We start from the raw sequence: 25529 nt of genomic DNA on the forward strand, positions 1-25529 counted from the left end.
GTCCCAGTAATAAAATTTTACATACCAAGTGGCAGATCATACTGTCCATGATAGTTTATAACAGAATCCTATGCTTCTTTCAACGATCAACTTCCCTATGTGTATTAAGAGGGAAGATAGAATTTATTTTCATAATGTTAATAATATTCAATTTGACTGTGTTATTTTTCATTTTTAGTTTACTCTACTTAATGACTATGACCTCAACCTAAAGTGAATTTCTTCATTGAATTTGGGAAATGATAATACAATCATCAACTAAATTCTTCTTATGCATGCACTTGTTTTTCTTTTTTAGAGTTAACTAAAATTAGTAAGGTATTGTTTTCAGAATATCAGAACAATTAGAAGGTTAATTTACACGAAGAAATTTGTTTGTAATAAAATTCTTCTAATGTGTACAATCAAATAAATCTAAAAGATTTTTTATAAATGCACTTGTAAGCCAGTAAACAAATGAAATTAGGTAAATAAAAGGTTTTTTTTAGTAATATAGGATTCATATTCTTATCTTAATCGATAAGCTTATCAAAAGCTTCTGATTTTCATAAATTGCTTTTTTCATCCCTCACAAGTTGATTTCACATTAGTGATAATAATTAATTCTTAATGATTTTTTTTTTCTAGCTTATTTCAACAAAAGTTTTTAGATTAAAGATCTTTGTTATAAACAAAATCAAAATAAGAGTACATTCAAACTTTGTATGAGGTGACTGGAACTGCTTGTGAGCAATAAATAATATTTTTAAAACATCTTAACTCAGTAATAACATGCATTTTTTACAATGTAGGTAAAATTATCAAAAAAGAGAACCAGGACAAGGTGGGAAGAAGATTACCAACTGGTGGACAATGAGGGATTATTTGAAGAATATCTGGAAATGGGTAAGATGAATTTAATAAGCGATTACAATAAATAATAAATAAATTATACTTGACACAATGTTTTGTTTTCTATATTTAGGATATCTTCAGATATCTTGACTCCTTTACTCTCTAGGAGATCAATTGGGTAATGGTATAAAAGCAGAAGTAAAATTCTTTAAAAATATCTTGATGTACCCATCTCAAAATAAAAGACTAAACTTTATTTATTAAAGAAAACAGTCTTAATAAATTTAGTTTCAAAAGTATGCCATTCCTAAAATAATTATACAATGAATTCATAATTTATTCCTTTTACTTGGCAAGTTAGAGATCATAGTAAATGTGTTTGCATAATTAATTATTATTTGTGTTTTATATTTATAACAATATTATTATCAACTAATAAGAAAATGTTCTTTTTATCCAATCATGTACACAGTTTAATACTTGTAAGGGACAAAATATCTACCGTTGCTTATTGCTTGGAAATAAGCCTGAATATACAGCTTAGTGGCATCTATTAGAAACTCATTTTTTACTAAGTAAAAAAAATAAGCAACACCATTTACTGGGGTTGCTTAGTAAAAAAGTAGTGAAGCACATTTTCACTCATAAATCACAAAGAGAAGGCTTATATTGCATCTTTATTACCACACTGGCCAATATCAGCTGATCCCAGCATTTTCACATGGAAGGCTTAACATTTTCTATTGAAATAAATTCTATAAGGCTAAATCAGAAATCATCTCTAAAAATAAAAAAATGTAGTTATGTATGGAATCCAACTCCTAACTGGTATTCACATCTGGGGGAGGACTATCTCTGAACCATAATATAGTAAGAGATTTTAAGAAACGATACTAAGAATTAGAATCATTTCACCTGAGGTAACCCATGTTTTACATTTTGGGATGAGTACTAACATTTTTTTTATGAAATCTCTAAAAAAAAAGGAAATTTCAACACTTTGTTTAATGTGACTAATAACTGTTCAACATACAACACTGGAGAGTGAAGTTTGTTTGAGTTGGTTCGGTCAGTTGAACTGAGCTATATTTTGATATTTGCTTTTAAGTTTTGTTGTTATTTGATTTTATGAGATTCTTGTCAGTTCTGTTTTCATTGTTCAACTGTATTTTATGGGATTAATTAATTTAATAGTTAATTATGTTTTTGAACACACTGGCAGTCTAAACTATCTAGGTTACTCATTCGATAGGTTGTTTATTTAAATAGTCTCTCAGGGTCTGCGTTGTGATTGTTTTTATTTATTATTTATAATAGTTATTAATATTATAATTTATAGTTATTTAATTTAATTTTTCGTAAATAGTTTATTTAAACCAGCTGTTGTTAGCAATCATCTTGTTGATGCGTGGCTTGCCATTGGTTGGTCAGTTTTTTATGTTGCCTGTTATTGGACAGTATATATATTTTTTTGTTGTTTAAGTTCTATTTATTTTTATGTTATGATAAGCAATAGTTTAATTCTGTAAAGTGGGCAACTGATTCACACAATATCTGAAACAAGTGATATAGAGAAAAAAGGTAGGTTGAAGCAGGTGAAACCAGGGAAAGTCTGGCTGGGGAAAGGCTTGATAGCTTCTCTTCCCCCTCTGTGGAGGACAAGTAACGGACTGGCCCTTCAACACGAACTTCTAAGCAGGACTTGATTTGCAATTTCATAAAGTGTATTAGAAGGGCTGGAGGTTCAGTGCCTCTAGTATGGGAATATGAAAAACAATATAAGCTTCTATTACCTTCAGAATCCTAGGAGTACTTCCGTTTCTGTATGGACCAGATTTCATAAATTATGTGAATTCTAAGCAACAATCACAGCCTTAGCTGAAGGTTATGAAAAGTTAGCCTCAAAGCCAGTTGAGGTGAAGGAAGTGGTGGTCAAGGAGACTGTTCCTATCCCACAGCAGCATAAATTTTATGCAGAAATATTGAAGGAGAAAGAGGAGGCCAGTCTGTCCCTAAAGCAGCTGGAGATTGTTTTCATAAATCTTAAGGAAGGGGTAACAGAGAAAATAAGCATTCTTGGCTTGTTATTATCAGGTCGGTATTAGATCTCCTTGTAAATTGGAGGGACCAGGGTGAGTAGGCGATCATTGAAAGTTTCGTTATTTTCTTGGCAAGGGAAAGGATTGCCGAAGAAGTTTAGGGTTCTGTTTGGATTTGCCTTATCCTATGTTTTGTTTTGTCTTATGGTTTATGTTTTCTTGTTAGGTTTTGTATGATGCATGATGAACTCAACTTTTTCCTACTTTGGATAGGTACTTGTGATTTCAGTTCCTTCTAGTTGTCTACTCAGTCTTGTTAAAGACTTAGAATTATGATTTGTTTTTAAAGAGTTGTCTTGTAATGCATTGATGGGAATCTCACACGTGGCATTCACATCAGTGGCATCCTGAATGAGGCAAGAACAAGGCTGAGAGATGCCTTTTGTCAAGGTTTTGAAAATGACGTCTGGTAAAGCCCATCAGGGATAGGTACAGAGGGGATGGTGTGGTAACCAAAACCGTCACATGGAGGGTGTATTTACTCATGGGGTCAGAATGTCACTAGTGATTTTAACTATATCAAGTCATCACGTCTGAGTAATTAAGTTTTTTTATTAGCTAAAATTTAGAACTAATTTTAATGCTTAGATCACGAAAAAATTGTAATGATTTTTTGTTTTCTGTGTTATTTAAAATATCTTCTGAAGACTACAAAATTCTGAACTTTTGTCAATCAATTTGGAACTTCTATTAAACTAGTTGCAGAATTTCATACTTATCAACTGAATTTTTCTCTTGTTTTAACTTTTTAATTATGAAATGGAAATACAAATTCTAAATAATCTACAAATTTATTAAAAGTGAAATATTATTGACTGTTAAATCATTTTATATCATTATTGAAAATACAAGTAACAATTTTATTGAAATCTTCTCTACCAACACAGGAGACTTGATAAGAAAATAGAGTCCTTTTGCGATTTTAGTGCTTTTTTCACAACTTTTATTGAAAATTCTACTTATATTTTCACTTTTAAAACTCTCCCAGCCTTAGTTTTACTGGTACACTTAGATATTAATTCAACCTTATATATAAAAAAGAAAAATCTTAATTTTCAGTAAGTTACAAATAATTTTTGGAATTAAAAAAAAGAAACCTTTTTTTTTTTATTCCTTTTTCTGGTCCTAAATTTACAATTCCTTAGTAATCCTTACATTAATGGGTAGTAAATCATGTAATGTAGAGATACTATTATTTTTAGTTAGTTTAACAATAATTTTATATATTAATTTTCTCTTTAACTAAAAAGTGTACATGTAAAGTTTTTAGCATGTAAACATTTTAAGTAGTAAGCCATAATTTTCAAACTGCTAATAAACATTAAATGACTTCACAAAAAAAAAAAGAAGAATCTAAAACTAAACATTAAGTAGCTATTTTTGACATGGCCTATACTTGAAAAAATCTAAATTTCCATTGTATAACAAAAAAAATTAAGACATTTCTAAGTAAATGCAAAAAACTTATTGAAATTATACTAGAGGATAATACTTTTTCATTATGCACAAACTCTTTTGTTAGTTTTGGTATACATTAACGTAGATTTGTAAACAGAAAATAATGGCAATTTAATAAAATTTCATCATTTAATTTAAGAAAATTCATTAACAAATGATGCTGAAAATTTCTTTTTAAGAAATATAATACTTTGATTTTGGAACAAGGTGATATAAATTTTACTAATGCACCAACATTAATAGTTTATTATGGTTCAAATTTGAAAAAAATTATCTGTGTTTTCAGTCTTACAGTTTGGCTTCATCACTATATTTGTTGCTGCATTTCCACTAGCTCCTCTATTTGCACTTCTTAACAACTGGGTGGAAATAAGACTGGATGCTCAAAAATTTGTCTGCGAGACAAGAAGGACTGTAGCTGAACGTGCAGAAAATATTGGAATTTGGTTTAAAATATTAAACATGCTGGCCCATCTGGCTGTAATTAGTAATGTAAGTTGCGAAGTTATATTTCATTACATGTCTTAACATGTAATGTCATGCAATTATTTACTGAAAAATGGATATGTTAAAAACCTAAAACAATAAAAATATAAAATAAAAAACATAATAAGTAAATACATATATACTAAATGGAATGAGAAATTAAATTCCCACAAAACGTGTTAAAATCATATATGAATATATGTTACTAAATCTTTTTTTTGAGACTACATTCTATGAAAACAAATCAAATTATTTGTCAGTTCCTAAATAGAGGAAGATAACAGTTTTTTTTATAGATAGATAATGAGTTTTACAGTAGATTCAATTCCTATTGTATTTAATTAAAAAATGATAAAATTATTTTATTAAATTCCCTTCTTCCCACACTTTCAGGGATTAGACTGAGGGCAGTTACAACTGCAATAAAACAAGTTACACAAAATAACAAAGGAGAAATAAATAGAATAATGTAAACATTTCAAGAATTTTTCTGCCTTGTTCATATAGTTACATAAATACAACAGACTCTAATTACCAGACAAAATTTTCTGAATATTGCTCCCTACCATGAACAGATTAAAACTAATTAAACACAATGAAAATTACCAGAACATAGAACATCTAGATATAGGATGATTATTGAAGAACAAAACAAACTCTCAGGGCATGTTCTACTGATGAAAATAAGAAAGAAGGTCCTTATAAACATAGGTTCAGAAACGCTTTGTTAGTGAATGTCGTCTGGTGAAAGATTTTGCCATGTGTTTTGTGCCTTCGGTAAAATTAAGACAGACTAAATTCTATTCTTGCAACAGAAATTAAGGGGTAAATTTAGTGGTTTTCTATGAAATCTTACCTCAAAAAATAAAAAAAAATAACCCCCAGTACAGTATTTTTAGTAGGTTTTGAGAGAGCTGAGATAAAAGACAAAAAATTGGGTCAAACACACCTTACTTTATGTTTGGCATAAAATAACAATGTTAAACGGGTAATAACCACATAAAAATTTATTCGAATCTTTTTATGTCTTTTTATTTCTCAGTGCCATTCTAACCAATTTAGCCAATTAACGAGTTATTATCTCAGAACTCATTAATCACTGGAAAGGCTTCTAAACAATTTAAATGGCTATGTAGAAAGATGAAGTTTTTACTTTCTTGAGAAAGGATAAAGAAGAAGGAATTATCAATTCTCTTGAATATGTTGCAAATTTTTAAGAACATGGCACTGTAATTCAAGTTTGAGGGAATGATTGCCCAATTTAAGCTGGAACACAATAGTTACACAGGTCCAATTGGCACTTTCAGTTTAAGCCTTGCAAGAGAATTATTTTAAAATGCAATACAAAATTAAATATGGTTACAGTTTGAGTGGAGACTATTTATAAAATTGACAATAATACATTTAGAAGTGTCATTAAAAAGCGGTACATTTTTGAAATAGTACCAAAAATTATTACCAAAGGAAACACCTTTAACAACAATAAACTCCTAAAAAAATATTTTGGAAACATTTGGACAGACCAGGGTTTCAGTAAGAAATAACTGATAATGTAGATTTTGCTGATGAAGTCTGAAGAACTGAATCAGGTAGCAAGTGTTGTGGTGAATGAAACTCTGAATTCTTGCTACATATATGAAAACAGTCTGATTGCTTTTTCATTATTTTGTAATAATTTTGTCTCGTATTGAAAATCTTATAAAAGTAATTAAGAGAATAGCAATTATAATAATTATAATTAATGTCTGTTTAGTAATAAAGTGTCAATCATAATTATAATTTTATTAATTTTTCATTATCTTTTATGGTTTAATCTCATTTTTGAAAATATAAAAAATAACAATGATAATCTCTAACCAATAATGATTTAAAAATTAATTGTTTGTATAATGTAATTATCTAAAACAAGTAATTTTTTTTCTAATTAAAAATATTTGTATTGTTTCAAAAGTAAACTTACCTTTCTGTGTGTTTCCAAAACTTGTCTTCTCCTAAGTATATAGTTTACTCCCACCGGGTTGGTCTAGTGGTGAACGCGTCTTCCCAAATCAGCTGATTTGGAAGTTGAGAGTTCTAGCGTTTAAGTCCTAGTAAAGCCAGTTATTTTTACACGGATTTGAATACTAGGTTGTGGGTACCAGTGTTCTTTGGTGGTTGGGTTTTCAATTAACCACACATCTCAGGAATGGTCGAACTGAGAATGTACAAGACTACACTTCATTTACACTCATACATATCATCCTCATTCATCCTCTGAAGAATTATCTAAACGGTAGTTACCGGAGGCTAAACAGGAAAAAGAAATAGGTATATAGTTTAAACAATCCTCCTCCAAATTTAAAATATAAATTTCAACTTCATTCTTCAAATGAAACTTTTGAGCTTTTATTACAAATATCTACATTAATAACATTGTCTATCAAAAACAAAACCAACTTTTTGGTGTAACAGGGAAAAAAATGAACAGTTTTTCATGATTTCTGGAAAGAGTGCAAACACTGAGAAGACACGTTTTGGAACTGCAGGACTTAACTATGATTTATGTATTTGGTTTAAAAGGAATTATGTATTTGTTTATGAATCAAAACATACAAAAATAGGAAATAATTTTGAAACGTAAAATCTGAAAGACTCATAGATTATAACTAATTGAGTAAGATAAACAAATGAAATTGCTCTGCAGTAATTTTTATAACAAATGCCCAGAATTCCTAAAGAAACACAAAAATTATCTTTTTTTATTAACACAAGGAAAAGTTTTTCATTTAGGAAAAAGAAGTTTACATCAGTTTGTTCTTACAACAAAAGAGTGAACAGTGACAAATTAATACTACAACTTTTAGCAGTTATTCTTTCCAATGTCTTATACACAAATTTCCAGAAGTGCAATAATTTTTGTAGGTATTTTTAAAACTTATTTTTTATTTCAAAAGAAAAATTGTAAGGCATGCTCTCTTTATGGTAAATTCTTTTTTATTGCAATGTAAGAGTAATAAGTATTATTGCTCAGCAGTCATGTATATACCAGTTTAAGCTTGTTTGTAACTGCTACAATGAACCCATATTTCATTAAACTGTAGATCCTTTTAACAGCCAGTATTCATTAATTTTTTGGGAAACAAAACCTTCAACAGTAAGCTGTAATTTCTATTTTTGATATTTTACATTAGCACTATGATGTATAGGATTTATAAAATAAAAAAAAGTGCTATATAAGGTAGGTAATAAAATGTAATAAGATGTCTATTTATTATTTTTTATGAATGTAAAGTGTAATTATTTCTCAAGTGTATTAGGAAATTGTGGAAGTAACAACACAAAATATCTACTTCACTGCAAGAAATTATATACATCAAAACCAGAAACATTGTCAATAAAAGATTTAACTTTTGTACAAAACTGTTTAATTGTTACAGTGCTAAGCAGAATTTTCTTAGAATAATGACTGATTTGCTTAACTTAACTATCTATATTGATTGTTCGTACTTCTGAGTAAATCAGAATTATTTTTTATTAAACAGTTAACTTATTATGTAACTGTTGGCATTATCTGAATCTTCTTTTTTTCTTTCAGGGTTTTTTAATAGCTTTTACTTCAGAGTTCCTTCCAAAACTAGTATACATGTATGAATATGATAGGGATTTAAAAGGTTATGTGAACTTTTCATTGTCATACTCTCCAAATGGAACACTATCTCGGCAATGTCGTTACCGTGGTCTTCGGGATGAACAAGGAAATCATGTACCTTTCTTCTGGAAACTTCTTGCAGTTCAGTTAGCTTTTGTAATAATATTTGAGGTAGGTTTAAAAAATTGACTTGATCATATTGCTAGAAAACCATGTTTTATACTATAAATTTTATAGTGTTTTCAGAAAACTCAATATAGAATAGTATATTCAATCTCCTATATATTATTTTCCACTTTGACTGTATTTAAAAAATAAACAAAAATAACAGGAATAAGAAAAAATATAGAAAATATATTTTAAATGTTTTATGCACCAAAATTACAAGATAAATTTATAGTAATTTTTCATTTACAGGAAACTGTAAAAAGCATCCTTCATCATGTTAAAAATTAAATTAAATTTAACAATTTAAAATATGGTGTATAATACTTTGAATGTTACAGATGACAGCCAATAATAGGGGATGGGTTATCGATAGAATTGAGAAAGTGTATATCAGTTTAGTTGGGATACAGCAAATATTACATAATGATGGGTATTTTTATTTTAAATTCATGTAGTCCTACATTATTTAAATACTGTAGAAATTTTATATGTATGCTTGTACGACACATGTTTATCTTGATGGAAATGTTAAATACAAAAACGTTTTTGTAAAAAAATTTTGGGAATGAATGTTGGAATTTTATAAAATATGAGTAGGGTGTTTTTTAATATTTAAAGAATTTTTATATTCAAAGTTTAATTTGATTTGGTATATAAATTTTTATACCGACTTGTCACCGCCTCAGAGGGATGATTTTACGCCAGTAGTGAGTCATTGGTCCTCTGGGATGGGGAGGAGTATCATCGTCCAGGAAGTCTGCTCAGAATATAATCTAGATGTATAAGATCCAATTTTGAAACTTTTTACTGAAAAAAAAAACAAATTAGGTAGGTTTTGTATGTGACACAATAGTAGTATTTAGTATTTATGCTATGTTATCACCACTTTTTGATTTGGCTGTCCAAGTTAACATTGCATTTGGAATAAGACCAATTTTACCTCCAGCATGAATTATAATTATGCGTTCTCTAAGTCAGGTTTTAAGGTTTTGTAACCCCATTTTTTATTTAAAAAACACAATATTATGTTATTTGCAATTAATGTAAGTTTTCCAGTTATATTGAGTTTGTACACCTCATTAATAAATATAATAATAAACTACATTGGGTCAATATCTGTACCTGTGACATGATGTATTAAGGGTTTTGACATCACTTACAACATCAACCATTTTTATAAACTGCTCTCTATTACATTAATAACTTTCTATCTATGTGAAATTTCCCCCCACACATTGGACATTTATCCAAGAGAAGCCAAGTAAAACAGTCTCAAAGGCCTTGGCCAAGACAAGAAACATTAATAATTTCAACCATCATAAGTTAAATCTACTTTACATCTTCAATTCTTTTTCCAATTCTAAATCTGTATTGATGTAATTCTGAACTGCCTGTTCTGAAACTCAGATGTCAGATGCAGATTATTATCAATAAAGTTTAAATCTCTAACAGTAACCTGCCTCCATGAATTCCAAGAAAACAATCGACTTCAAAATGTTGGCTAATGAAACATAACACTGGTTAAGTTATCAACATTTTGTGAAATGCTATGAATAATATCTCAAATAATTATCTTGGAAAAATCTCAAATCTTTGTTCTGCTTTATCATTTTATTACATTCACTCCAATCGCTCCACACAGTCATTTTTATTTAACCTTATGAACTTTCATTTACATACTGATCTATAAACATTTAAAATAGAAAGAAGAAATACTTAGTAATAAGGAAGAAACTACAATAAGGAAGATAACTCTACAATTAGTGAAAAAAAAGTTTTAGCAAAGGAATAAAGCTGAAAGAGCTATTTACTGACAATATGTTATAGCTATGACATTTACCCACAAGGTTAAGCAATTATTTATCTAAGTTCTACTGGAAACTTGACAATTTTCATTAATTCGCAGTTAATCCTAAATCACTGAATCTATCAATGTAATATTCTGTGCAACTTATTAAGTACTTGAAACATACAAAATCTTCCATAATTAGTAAATAATACTTACTGTAGCCACCACCTAAGGGTGAGCTTGGATGATCTGCCTGCACATCACTGCTATACTATTGTTCTCTGAAACATTGGCACACCATGATTAGTCATCTCTTAGCAGCATAAACATGATGGAACTGTTGTTCATGAAGCAATGTATTTTTGTGTGTTTACACTATTAAGAAAGTAACATCATGTTTCAAATACAAATAATTATTTTTATTTTATTCTATTTTTTGTTTCTCTTTTGCTTTATCATGTATATAAAATGATTAGATGATTTTGATAAAGCTCTGGTTAAGCAAACTATGAATGAATTTCACTCAAAGAATAGGGGAGTTGCCAACAGTTAAAAAACTCTGGTAAGAATTGAAAATTAAAATTAATTTTAACCACGGTGAAACTATTTTAGGAAGAATTTTGAAAGAATTAGGTTTTAAGTGGCGCAAAACAGAAAATGAAGGAAAATTTTAGTTGAAAAACATGTTATCAGGCAGAAAAGGATTTCATATTTGCAGGCAATCAGTGATTTAGAAAATGTAACCACGCATGAATCCTATGTTCTATCACCTTGTTCAATGGCGAACACATGGGGTAACAACAGCCAAGCATTTACCAATAAATAAAGGTGAATGCTTAATTGTAATTCATCTGCAGGAAAAAAATAGCTTTATTCCAAACACAATGTTAACTTGACAGCCAAATCAAAAAGTGGTGATAACCATAGCATAAAAATTATTTGAAATGGGGTGAAGAAAAATTAATTCCTAACCTTCCTCCTGGGTCTGTAGTAGTTATTGACAATGCTCTGTATCATAATACCTTTACAAAAAACCTCAACTTATTAAGCAGAAAACAAGACATGACTGACTACAGAAACATCACATTCTAACATAACTTCTACACTTATGAAGAAGACTATTAGAGCTTGTCTTTATAATACCTTCCTCCTTTTAACCTCTACCCTTGTCAGACACTTTTTGTTCATATTGAGTTAAGACATTCAACCTTGATGCATTGTTGTTTAAAAATGTGCCGGTCTGAGTGACAGGTTTCTGTTTACATATTTCATAGGGTGGTATCACATACAGCGAAGGTTTTGGTTTACACATGTGTGCTGTGTATATGAAACAACCTACTCTTTACATACAAATTGCATAAATAATTTGTGTATTATCCACATCTGTATATCTATTATATTCGTTGCAATTTTCTTTGGAAACAATGAGAAAAAATGGATTGTCCAAATCAGTCACCAATTTTTTTTGGATTCACATGATCCAGGTATTAGTGATAAAATACAGAAATTAGTTAGTGTCCTTCTAGAAGAATCTGACAGTGATATTAGCAGTGTGGTTGATGATTCCGACCTTGAGTTTGTGCTGTTGTATGAGGAGGTTACTAATACAGAAGAATCCAGTTCAGAGAAGATAGAGGATGAAGAAAACTTGTTAGAAGATCAAAGGAATGTACAAGTTATAGAAAATAATCTGCTAGAGAATCAATGTAATATAGAACAAGTTGTAGAGAATAATCTTTTACAATTGATCGAGGAAGAAGAAACGCACTTTGCAGAAAGACTGAAGAAAAAACAATTTGGTCCCCCTAGAGCATGGCATGCTAAGGAGTTTCAAAGAAGGGTTAGAACATGTGCGAGAAATACAAAAAGATTCTTACTAGGTGTGAGCGGATGAGCAAAGACCTTGGGAAACCAACCTAACAAAGAAACAGGTTTAGTAGCTATTGTTTGATGACACAATCATAAATACACTTGTTACCAACACTAACAAAAGGTAAGAGCAAGGTTGTCTTTACAAATGAAAATAAGTAATTATAGGAACACAGACATTGAAGAAATAAATGCTCTGATAAGTTTCCTACTACTAATCTTCAGTCTTGAGTTCAAATGATGAAAAAATAACTTCTTTATTTAAGAAAGATGTTTTCAGTGGACCCATGTATAAAACTACTATGACTGAAAAAGGTGGTTTGAAATCTTATTGATGTGTCTCAAAATTCAATGATGCAAAATCCCATTCATAAAGAAAAGCTAACAACAAAGCAGCTCCAATCTCAGAAATATTTTATAAATTTATTTCAAATAGCAGAAGTGTCTACTCTGTTTCATCGACTGTCACAGTAAATGTGATGGTCATTCCATTTTGAAGAAAATGCAGCTTCAAGGTTTTTATGCCAAAGAAGTATATTGTAAAGGTTTTATGTTTGTGTGATTCTAAAACTTTGTATTTATTAAGTGAATAATTTACACAGGCAAAGGGAGTGATTCCACAGGCCTAAGTAAAGAAGAAAAAACTTACATTATACCATCATAGTCGGTAATTAGATTATGTAAACCAATCTTGGCTAGTAATAAAAAGGTTGACAGCTGGTTTACTTCAACTGAGGTTCTCAATCAACTCCTCAAGAAAAAACTGACAAATGTTGGAACCATGAAAAAAGACAAACAACAAATCCCAGAAGAATTTCTTCAAAACCCTGTTTCACCAATTATATCTTCTAATTACGGTTTCAGAGACGAGATGACTTTTGTGAGCTTTGCCAAAAAAAGAACAAAGCTGTATTTCTAACTTCAAAAATGCACGACACTATTGAGACCAATGAAGAAAATAAGAAGCCTGAAATAATCTGCTTTTACAATAAAACAAAATGTGGTGTTGATCTACTAGATATGAAATGTGAAGTCTTCATTTTAAGCTGTAAAGCAAGAGCTGGCCTCTTACCATTTTCTAAGTAGCTAAATATTGGCGCTATAAATGTCTTTTGTTTATGAGTTTCAAAGATACTCCTGCAACCGTTTGAATTTTATATAGGAGTTAGACTACAAACTCATCCCTCACCATTAAAAGAGATTCACTATGCCTAGTCTTCAGGGAGATTTGAAGGATATTAAAAAGAAGACTTTAGGAGAAAACTTCCTCAGGAATAGGAAGGAGGAGAAGAAGTCCCCAGGGACTGTCTAGAGAAAAGAAAAATGTGCAACATGTCTATCAGCAAAACAAAGAAAATCTGCATATATGTGCATCAAGTGTAAAAAAGCTATCTGTCATGAATGTTGTAGGAAGGTAAATCAGAATGTGCTAAAGAAGTTGTTCATTAAAGATTCAGTTTGAGTTTTATAATTATTCTTTTATTATTATTATCCTTTTTTTGTATTTTTTTTTCTTGTTTTTTATCATTTTATTTCATTTTTATATAAAAATAAATAAATATAGTTTTCCTGAAAATCATAATTTAAATAGAAACAATAAACATTTATTGTTTAACATTTAAATTTTTAAACACTTTTGTGTGAAAATTTTTTAAAACATTAAAAAATGGAGATATTTCCCTTAAAACACTGCAATTTTATTTATAAATGGCTTTTGAACTTACCTGTTACTAATAAATAAAAAAAAAAATGATATTTTAGTTTAATTCCTTATGTTGGTCTTACAGTCCCAGGGTTTCGGTATGTGTTAAATAATATACTCTAATAAATTACCTTATTGAAGAATAATAAATGACAGGAAATGCACAAAACAAAAATAAACAGAGAAAGATTTATCAAGTTCCCCAATTTATAAGTTCTAGAATTTTTTCCTTCTTATAATTATTTTCTCCTTAAAAAAACAAAAATAAACAGAGAAAGATTTATCAAGTTCCCCAATTTATAAGCTCTAGAATTTTTTCCTTATAATTATTTTCTCCTTAAAAATATCTCTATAAATATTTTCCCACATCAAATCAAACAATGATATTTTCCCTTTCTTTTCTTTAATTTTAAAAATGATTATTAATCACTTCTTTGTAGACGTTTTAAAATTAAGAGGGTTAATGGTTTTGTAATAGGGAGTCATATCGATAATCTATGAGTCTATTGAAGTTTTCTTGAAACTGAAGCAATTAAATCTGATATCTTTTCAGTTGAAGTTATCATGATTTGTTGCCCAACATAGGACACGTGAATTATGCCAGGGCAATTTATTAAACCATATTCCTGTAATTTTGAATATGATTTAGTTTAATTCATATTAAAATTTTCATTATTATTCTGTAAAATGCTAAATTTTAATTACATTTTTTCTTTTTATTACTTTTTTCTCTTGTGCATATATACTTTTTCTAATATAATTAATTACATCATTAGAATTATCTGTTGTTTTTTTAATATTTGTTCAGTCTGCTTTTGATATCTTATTTCATGTTTTTCAATAAGAAGCATTGCATCTATACCATGTAGTTTATGATTCATTGTCTTTAACATGATACCAGTACCCTTCTATCTGCTGTCATTACCATTTACTAATCTTCTTTTCACTACCTGACCATGATCTAGTCTTTCTTAATACAGTTATAAATAGATTATATTATAATCTTTTTAAAATATAAGAAAGTACTATTTATAAATTACTTTTTGAGCTATCTATAATATCAAAGTATGCTTACTTTGATATTGTGCACTTAAATTACCATATATTACTTCCAGAACTAAACATTTTTCTTTAAGTAACTTAATAATCTAGTCGACACACACCCAACCTTTTGGCTCGATATCCCCACTCAGAACATTTCAATATTGAATACAAACTTTATTGATACAATGATAAATAACTTTGAAGATCTAACATTATTTATTATTTTACTTGTTTTTTAATTTTATTTTTTTTAGCATCTTGTGTTTGGAGTATGCAAGTTGATTGATATCTTAGTACCAGACATTCCTGAGAGCCTAGAACTAAAAATTAAAAGAGAATCCTACTTGGCTAAACAAGCTCTGCAAGATTCAGAATCAATACTTAAGGTAATAAGAGAGAGAATGATGTACATATTAATAAAACTGTTAATTATTAATCCATTATATCTTACTCTCATCTGTCTTATCAATTGTATTATCGTATTTGAATCATAAAGGAACATTCTTATCTTTAATTTTTATAGATAAGATTATTATGTACAATATAATCAGCTAATTTTTTCCTCAGTTTAGTTGTTTATGGAAAACACTGATAATTTTATTTTAACTTTGCTTTGATTTCAGAAGATTGCCATGTAGATTATAAAAACTTAGTTAAATTACATTCATTTGGGAATTATATTTCATGAACTTCACATGAATGTATAGAATAAATATTTTATGTTCATTAACTTATTTTTGAAATATTGATATATATATATATTAGTATATTAGATTTTAGAATAACTTATTTTACAGCATAACTTCTTTACAGCCAGTTATGGTCTATTTTAATAACAAAAAGATTACAAACATTGGAGGGCAGACCAATGCAGATAAATTGGAAAAGACTTCATTTGGTAGGGAATATGAACAATCATAAAATAAAATAAATTTTGTTCATTGATATTAACTCATTGGAGTGGGGTCCAAGTGCACTTACACTTTATCCACATTTTACACTTTTTGTACACTTAAAGAAATTTTCTGTAAATGCAGTTTTATTAACCATATAACAGTTAAAATCTGGGTATATGACATCCAATTCTAATGAATAGCGGTGCACGCTAGTGAGTCAGGTATTTTGAAAGACATTCTCTTTATTCTTTATTTAATTACAGCATAATCTCCAGCAGGTGCTGGAGATTATGCTGTGAGAAAATACAAAGAAACTATTTTAGGAAATAAAATGTTATAATCATATGTTCTTTTTTTAGTCATATCAATTTTTGACAGACACCAGTTGTTTCATGGTTAGACAGTCAGTAGTAACCACCTTACCAGAGGTTTCCAACACTTATCACACTCAACTCTTACCTTCTCTTCAGTTACATTTTACAACAATAGTTCTCAAACTCTCATATCTAGTAACCCATCCTTTAGAATTCTTATGCCGTATGGTAAAAAAACAAAATTTTTTAAATTTAAAAATATAGTTTAGGTTGTGTATCTTAGGCTGCAGAATCCTGCATTCAAAAATCACAAAGTGGTTTTTATTTTGTAATCTATTCCCTGTCAGTAGAGGGTGATTATAATTAATTAGTTTTACTGTAATCTAGGTTTCCCATAGTGGAGATTTTCTTTTCAGTATTTAATAATATTCTTAATTTATAAGGATGAAGAAATAACTACAAATGTTGTTATAGGTTGTTGCAGGTGTAGAGAAAGAGCCTGTTGAAAAAAAACTACAGATGGTTTTGGATTTAACAGCAGAACTGGGTGAAGGTGCAGAGTCATCAGAATCTCTGTTGCAGCTTTCCCTTAAGGAGAAACCACCTGAAGAGGAGCAGAAAAGATCTCCACACAATGAAATACACTCTATTATTATTACTCCAAGTGATGTAGCCGTAGCTACAACTTCTAATCTGTGCACAACTAATGCCAGTATCAATACAATGGATACTGCAACAACTAGTACAACTACTATTAAATCAACAGCTGTAACGCAACGACAACGACCCAGACCACGTAGCACAAACTCTTGACCCTCAGCTTCAACTCTTTAAATATTACATTGTCAAATTTTTACAGCTTTGCTTAAAATATCTGTGATATAATTGTGGTAGACAATGTTAATTTTTCAATTTTTAATCCTCAGAAATTAGAAAAGATAGTTGGAATTTAGCATATTTCCATTTTTAGAACAAATTTTTTATAAATAATTTGTAAGTAATTTAATTAAAAAATGTTGATTGATACATTATATTTTTAACAGTTATAATATATTTAACTTCGTTTAATTTTTGTAATGTGAATAAATCTTTTTAAATGCTTGGATATAAATGATTATGTGTAGGTGTATATAATTTATAGAATTAATTTAGTATGTTAATATTATGATAATAATTTTAATAATAATAAAAATAAATTATTTTAAAATTCCATGTCAGTTTAATCACTAACTATAATTGTAGTTATGTGTACTTGAATAACTAATTGTATTTATTAATTATAAAAAATATACGAGATAATACACTGTTATATTGAATATGTAACGGTATTAAAAAATAAGAATATAGTGTAGATAGTTATTTTTAAATAGCCTTTATTGCTAATAATAATTGTTACTGGCACGACTAAGTTAATGATATAATATACTAAAAATCATTTTGTTAATAATTCAAAACTTAATGATATATTTTGCTGAAATAAAGAATAAATTTTTAATTATTGTCACACATTTACATCATTTATTTTACAATGATAATCAGTAAAATATATTATTAATATTTGCCTTTGTTTAAAAATGTTATAAAATATAATAATTTTTAAACCAAACCATTTAAAAATAGCTCTTATATTAAATAAAAAAACGTTTTTTTTCTTTCTAATTATGCATTAAAAAATTTTCACATAATTTACAGTATCAGTATGTTGTAATTATAAATATATTTTTCCCTGAATCATTGAAGAAAATTAAATTATTTTTTCAGTTATGTAAATGTGACACAGTATTTATCATCAAACTGCTGTGATGAACTACGATGATAAAATTATCAGAAAGTGCAATTAATTTGTAGGTTAGCAAGAAATTACATATTTTTGTAAATTTAGAATGTTTTATTTGACTTAAATGGTTTTTTGTGGGTAAAGTTAATACATCATTATGTCTGATGTATTAAGTTAGCATCAGTAATATAAGAAAAGATTTGAATTAAATAATTAGAATATTACATTTTTCATGTTGTAGTCACATCAGAAGAATTAGTGTCAGAATATGGGGGTTAGGAACTGTGGAATGAGTTTCCAATAATTATAATAAATATGCATTCTGGTATTAAATGAATAACAAATTCAACAATGAAAACTTTTTTCAACTGAGTCTGATGATCTCAAAATTTTTCAACAAAATAATTTCACATTTACTCCTCATAAAATTTGTCTACATTAGTGTTTATTAATGTGATCGAAGCTCAAAGTTGAATATGTATTTTTAGTAATGTTTGTGATAACAGCAAATACATTTTAAAAGGAAAATACTGAATTATGACTCTTTTTTCAGTTTCCTATGGAGAAGGTGTTTTTGAAGCTATAGTCATCTATTTCAGCTAGACACCACAGTTTTGCCTTTATTTGTAGACAATGTAGTTAGCAATAGGTTTAAAATTTTCTGTGTATAATTGAAGATTACACATGATTTTTATGATCACTAATTGTTAAATGATTCTATTTTACTATTAATTTAAAATAATATTCAGGTTATTTGAGTTTGTAGTTGTTGTCTTATGAGTAGAATATATACATTTTATTTTATTTTAATGTATAAAAAACAAAACCCAGAAGATTATTTTTTCCATATCTGTGAATTATTGAAAATCAACTAAGAATGATCTGCTCTAATTTTTGTTTCCTTTATATTATTCAATGGTTCTTATCTCATTGGTTTCTTTATAGGACAGTCTTAAAACATTTTATAGTAAATCTTACAAACTACCAATATCTCTTTAAATCAACCTGGCACTAAATACAGTTACGAAAAAATTATGGAGAAATTCTTTTTCTGAAGTCACCTTCAGAAAATACAATATCCACTCTCCAATGTACGCCTAACATGTTACATCATGGAAAACTAATTTTTAATAATTTAAATAAGAATTGCATTTGCATTCACAAATAAATTGTTTTTTTTTCTGAATCAGACCAGACCAGATTAACTTCTGTATATCAAAGTTGGGATTACTACAAAGTTGGGTTTGTAGTATGCAAGCTATTAATATAATATTCAGAAATATTTACAGCTGAATATTTATTTTTAAGAAATTTATTTATAAAATATCTTAAAATGTAATATTTTTAATAATTTATAATTAAAAAGTTACGTACAAAAATATTTCGATTTCCAGAAATGTAAAATATATTTTTAAATTATAAGTAGTTTTTAAGACGATGCTGAACTGTCCTAGTTATTTAAATACCAATTTTGGTTTCGAATATAAATTATATTGATTTCAACAAATAAATATTTACAATGTTTCTTTTGTAATAATAATTTATTGTTATTTATTTATCTTTTTTCTGTCGACATGAAGGCTGATGTGACAAAAAAAAATTGCACTCTTTTTCACTTTAATCTTTGTCATTTAATACTTTACTCTTTCATTTTAATCTTTGCTGTCCTGTATCTAGTCTAGTCCACAAAGTAAAATTTCAGCCAAATCCCAAAATAATTTACAATTGGCAAAAATTTTGCAGCAGGTCTTAGTTTTTGTGTAGATTGATGTAAAAAAGATACCAGCTAAATGAGGAGGAATTTTTAAAATTATTTTTTTTCAGAGCTTCACTGCTATACCAGCAAAAATCTAAAAATTACTTTATAGTTTGACTAAGATTACAAGGTAAAATTTATCATTCCATAATTGGCTTGCCACTTTGTTTAGTGGCCATACTGGTTTCTAAGTCTGCCGGTCTTGAGCTGTATTTCTGGCAAGAATCTGGACTAAAGATCTATCTGGACTTCATTTCATCTATCATTTCACTGCTCTCATAATTTGTTAAACATGAGTGCATAGCAAGTTCAATGTGTTACTGTAACAAATAAACAAATAATCACAAGTTTGGTAAAAAACTGTAAATAATGTAACTAAAGTTTAAACAGAAAGAAAAAGTGATTGACAAAATTTTTTTTTTAACATATAATTAATAAAAATTTGAGGAATAGTTATCTGTATGGGAAAGAACAGACCACGGTAAATCAATGGAAATTTATTTTCATAAATTGTTACAGTCAGTGTACAGAATACCATATAAGTTAAAATCAGAATGAGCATAGTTAGAGTCTGTTTTTTGCTGTCATGGAAAAACTGATGGGAGCAAGCACACAGTAAACAAAAATTTGACTATGGCAAAGAACATAAAGATTATAAAAAAATATATACATAACCTTTAATTATCTAATAACTTTATCTATCTTTTTCAAACTCTATACAATAGATTTAGTAAATTTAATGATTTTCCATGGTATTAACACCATGGAAAATCATATAAAATACTCTTTTTTATTCCTGTTGTTAATGTTATGTTAATATGTATATGTATTACCAAAAGAATCTATCAAAAATAACAATTGGTATATTTATTTTAAAATTAAGAGTGCAAGGAAACCCTGACCCGGTAATATAAAGTTGTTTCATTTTATGTCCCACTTTCTCAGGACTCACAAGAGATAAATAAATAATCCTTGTTTTGAGTTAAACTACATTATCAACGGTAAAAAAGTTTATTGTTTGGTAATCACATCCCAAAGTTAAAGTAATATGTATTAAAATACTTGTTAAATGTTGACTAACCTTATCTTTTAAAACATCCTGTCTCATAAGTGGGATTTTGTTTACCTCTTCCTGTTATCTTTTTAATTTTTTTTTTTTAACTTTTTCTTTAATATATTCTCTAGTTCACTTTGTTTTAGATATTTGGAATCTATCTATCAAAGCTTGTTCATGGTATTTTGTCCAGTTTCAATATGTAATTCTTGTAACATCTTAATTCTTCCTATATTAACCACATTACACTGAATAAAAGCTTTAAAACACTTAATTCAAATGTTATAAATCCTATAAATTCAGTTTTTGGCAATTTTTGCCAAATTATTTGATTAACAGATTAATTTGGATTCTGCATTTGTCTATGCAGACAAATGCATTTTTGAGTAGCTCCCAGTTGCTAAGATCATCAAAGACTTTTTTTATTTTCCCTAAAATAGGTATAGGAAGACTGTGTGGCTGCATGGTTTACCAGTGATAAATTTTTTGTTTTATTTACACCAACTTTTCTTACCTTTGGGGCAAAAATAGAGGTGCAGTTGCACATTGGTTAACAACTTGTAAAAATATATTGCCACAACATCCTTGTCTATGTTTTTTAGACTGTCAGTATTTCTTATGATGGCCATACTACAGTAAGTCTGCATATTATTAATTTCTTTTTGAGTTAGCTGTCATCCAAATTTTCACCTTTCAATTTAGCAACTATACTCTGCAATTTAGATCTTACATGTTTCTGTACATGTGCAATACAATCTAACTTCTATATTTCAACATAGTTTCTATAAGGGTTAGATGCAACTACAGTTTCAAAACCCTTACTATCACCGTCTCCCAAATATTGCAAATATTTAACACTTTTTGAAAAACATTGAAAAATTTTCAGTGTGCCCTTTGCTTCCATTCGCCCCCTACACCCATTAAAATTTCTACATTGGTGAGGTGAATTGCACTTACTTTTATGGACAAAACACAAATTGCAGTATTTTGTCACCTAACATAAACAACTTTGCTGATATCTATACTAGTAGTTGTAATGATACTATTTAGACTAGTATATAGTCATGTACCATCTAACGCGACATTTACATTAGTATTGTAATTATGTTTCACAGCTTCATCAACTGCTTTTTTCATGTAATACTCTTTAGTTTTTTTTTGCTGCAGGTCCTAATATTTCAACATATTTCTCAAATTATGTTGGCAGATTTTGCAAGTTCATTATTGAGAAAATCTTTATTTCTGCAGCTTGGGCTTGGCCAGTGTTGCTAAGATCAGACACTGCCGTAATATTTACTTCAAAAACATTAAGTGATGTAACTTTTTTGAAGTGTATAAAAGACTGCATATATTTTCACAATTTCTACAATAAAGAGATAGGTTATTTGCAAGACCACCCCTTCAATTCTCATTTTCATAACAAGAAAGGCTCTCACTCTTAGTACAAGATTTACATTTAGTATTTTCAAATAAAATTGAATTCAGAATATCTAAACTGATAACGATATTAGGTATTTATGTATTAGTCCGTCGAATAATAAATTGCAAACTTTTGGATTATTGTTAATATTACCCGATACAACCATTATATTTCCATTTACATTTATTTACTTTACAAATATAATCTAACCAATCTTAACCTACGCTCGCTAACCTTGACTAATTAACACAGTAATGTTTTGAGTATTTAAATAATAATTTTAGTAATTATTGCAGTTATTTAAATAATCTAAACATTACTGTTAATTAGTAGAGATTAGGGTGCGTAGGTAATTTATATCTATAATTATAATCCATAATGTTTATATTTTTAATATGTAAATAAGTTAATGATCACGTAATATTGAAATATTTTCAAAGTTACGTTATCATTATGGTAACGGCCGACGGGCTAATACGTAAGTACCCTATATTATTACCAGATTTTGGCATTTTTTGGACACTTTTGGTAGAGTCGATTGCAATCAAACGGGAAGGTGCGCAACTAGATGTTACAAGTCCTAAATCCAAAATTTCAACATCCTGCGGCTAATCGACACATACGTACGTACAGACGTCCGAAACTAGTAAAAATGGATTCAGGGATGGTCAAAATGTCCGTCAAGTCAAAAATTTCCGTTGAAATCTGAAAACCGACATTTTTCGTGATCACAGTACTACAAAGAAGTAAAAATTCAATAACTTTGCAAAAAAAAACAAAAAATAAAAATAAATTTTGTTCATTTTTAGGAAAAACGCTCGCACGTTTTTAAAAATTCAGAAAAAAATAAAAATACTTTTTAGAACCACTTGAAATGTCAGAAAGCTGAAATAAGTTATTAATTATATTTATTGTTGAATGTAACTGTAACGCTTAAAAAATCTCAATAAAACATCTGGAATGATAATTTACAATTTTTAACAATGTCAATATAAATGAAGTAAATCAATTATACCTGTTTAGAAAAGGAGTGTTATTAGGTACGATTGTAAAAGTTTGAAACTTGTGGTTCTGAGATGGAATCGGAAAGAAAATGTTTAATTTGAATTGTTGATACTGTTTGTAAATGAGTTTAATTTATAGATTTGAAATGCATAAACAAATTAAAATGCAACATACCTGATTAAATAAATCATCATCTACAGCTCAATTAAAGGATGTGTATCTATATTTTCTGATTTTCATGTGTTATAAGTTTCAAAAATCTCTTTCTTCTCCGACCACAATTATTACAACTTTCCATGTACACAACTCCATAACCACTTATATTATTTCAAACCAAAGTCTGATAATCAACATCATGTTTCTGTTTAGCAAAGCCATTAGTACTACAAAATAATATTTTTCTGTTCCTAATTTATAGTTCAGTCATGAACGTGAACATTAAAAAAAATAGTTAAACATAATTAAAAGTTCTCTTTCTGACACCATTTTAATTACATGTCTTCCTAATATATAAAAATAATATTAGTGACAATTGCTTTTGGAATTTCAGAGTTGCAGCAAAAGTCATTAGAAGGCAATATTGTGCATATAGCCAAAAATAAACAACTTGTGCATTGATCGGCACGCATTTATTTTACATAATTTTCTTATTATGTACTTACCTACCCTTATTATGTTTTACCTCACTCTAAAATAATGTATTTAACGTTTAACATACCATCGAATGTAATTTGTAATTTAATTAGACGAGGTTAGAGAGCGTATGTTACATTCGGTTATATTAATATACGTACGATCGTGAGTACACGGCATAAACCACTGAAATATAGAAATACTGGAATGGGCATTAGCTTTAGAAATCCGTGCCAACAAAGATAGCTGATTTAGAGGTATACCTCTCTTTGTCAACAGTCCGTTCAAAAAGTTTGTGACGATCTCTCTCAACACAAATCACAAGTTATCTTTCATAATTCAAGTTATTGTAGAAAGTTTTTATAAAAACATTTATATGATACAATGATTAACTCAACATTTATTTAATATTCATAAGCATTGAAATTTTTCTATTAATTAAATAGAATTATGAGATTTTATCACTTAATATTAACTTCTAAATAAGCAACCAGTAAATAGTGATTAAGAGTAAATTTTATAAAAATTATTGACGGATATTTTTAATACCATTATTTTATAACATTAACAAACAGAGTCAATGAGTAAGTGCTGTATTTACATATACATAATCATGTTGCTATGATAGTAAATGTTTCATTCCCTTTAAAAATAAAAATGATTAAAATCGTGAATACAAGTTTTATGGAATCACTTTCTGAAGGGACGGTACGTTAGGTACAGTGCGCATGCGCTGCACTGTGGGACAATGATAACTACACCTCTAAATCTATCTGTCTCACGTTCGTTTTCCGCTCACGTTGGACATAGGCAGTTCCTGTATTCCAGTATTTCTATATTTTAGTGGCATCAACATAATCTAACCAAACATAACCTACGATCTTGTCTAACCTTGTCTAATTAACATTAAATGTACAAATTAATACATTATTTAACTAAAATACCTTATTTATATTACACATTATTGTTGCGTGAGATAAATAAAAAACACATAATAAAAAAATGATAAATTTTGTAAACATTTATAATTATGTAATAATTATAATGTAATATATTATGTGATATAATAATATGTGTGCTGATTAATGAACAAATACCTAAAAATAGTTTAAAATTTTTTTTAAATATTCATTTGTCAATTTTTTTATTGGTTAGTAATAGTCTATTAGTTAAAAATATACCGTTTATATAAATTCTATAATAAAAATCGAATACATTGGTGCTATCAGTATCAATGAACCATTTGTGCTTGAAATGCATTGTGCACTCATGTGCATTGCGTATGCTCTTTTATTAGTAATGCACGATCATATAAAAATAGATTAAAAATCACAAACAAACATGTTTGATTGTTATTTATTGAATGAAATTATAGTAAAAAATCATAGATATAATTTTAAAATAGATTTTTTTACTTAAAAAAATTATCTAATAATTAATTTTCTTACCAACTAATATTACTTGAAGATTTATTTGTAGACTTTACAACACTTAATTAATTAATTTAGTCAACTACTATTATCAGCAGGTTTCTTTAGTTAGCTTTACATACTGAGAAAGCCCGAGTTTGATAAAACTGTTCTTAAATGTATTTAAT

The 25529-nt window shown here is 28.2% G+C and overlaps 1 protein-coding gene across 1 annotated transcript in view; it reads left to right on the forward strand.

Annotated features, from left to right (window-relative positions):
* Positions 1 to 17323, forward strand: part of LOC142332111 (anoctamin-7-like) — a 223300-nt gene extending 205977 nt beyond the window's left edge. The window contains exons 15-19 of the mRNA XM_075378345.1: positions 792 to 885; positions 4678 to 4883; positions 8452 to 8676; positions 15332 to 15463; positions 16762 to 17323. Of these exons, the coding sequence (XP_075234460.1) occupies positions 792 to 885; positions 4678 to 4883; positions 8452 to 8676; positions 15332 to 15463; positions 16762 to 17100 (996 nt within the window). The 3' untranslated portion in view covers positions 17101 to 17323. The remainder of the gene's footprint in view (positions 1 to 791; positions 886 to 4677; positions 4884 to 8451; positions 8677 to 15331; positions 15464 to 16761) is intronic.
* The last annotated feature ends 8206 nt before the right edge of the window (positions 17324 to 25529 follow it).

This window comes from Lycorma delicatula, chromosome 1 (genome assembly GCF_047948215.1).
Source record: "Lycorma delicatula isolate Av1 chromosome 1, ASM4794821v1, whole genome shotgun sequence".
Lineage (NCBI taxonomy): Eukaryota > Metazoa > Arthropoda > Insecta > Hemiptera > Fulgoridae > Lycorma > Lycorma delicatula.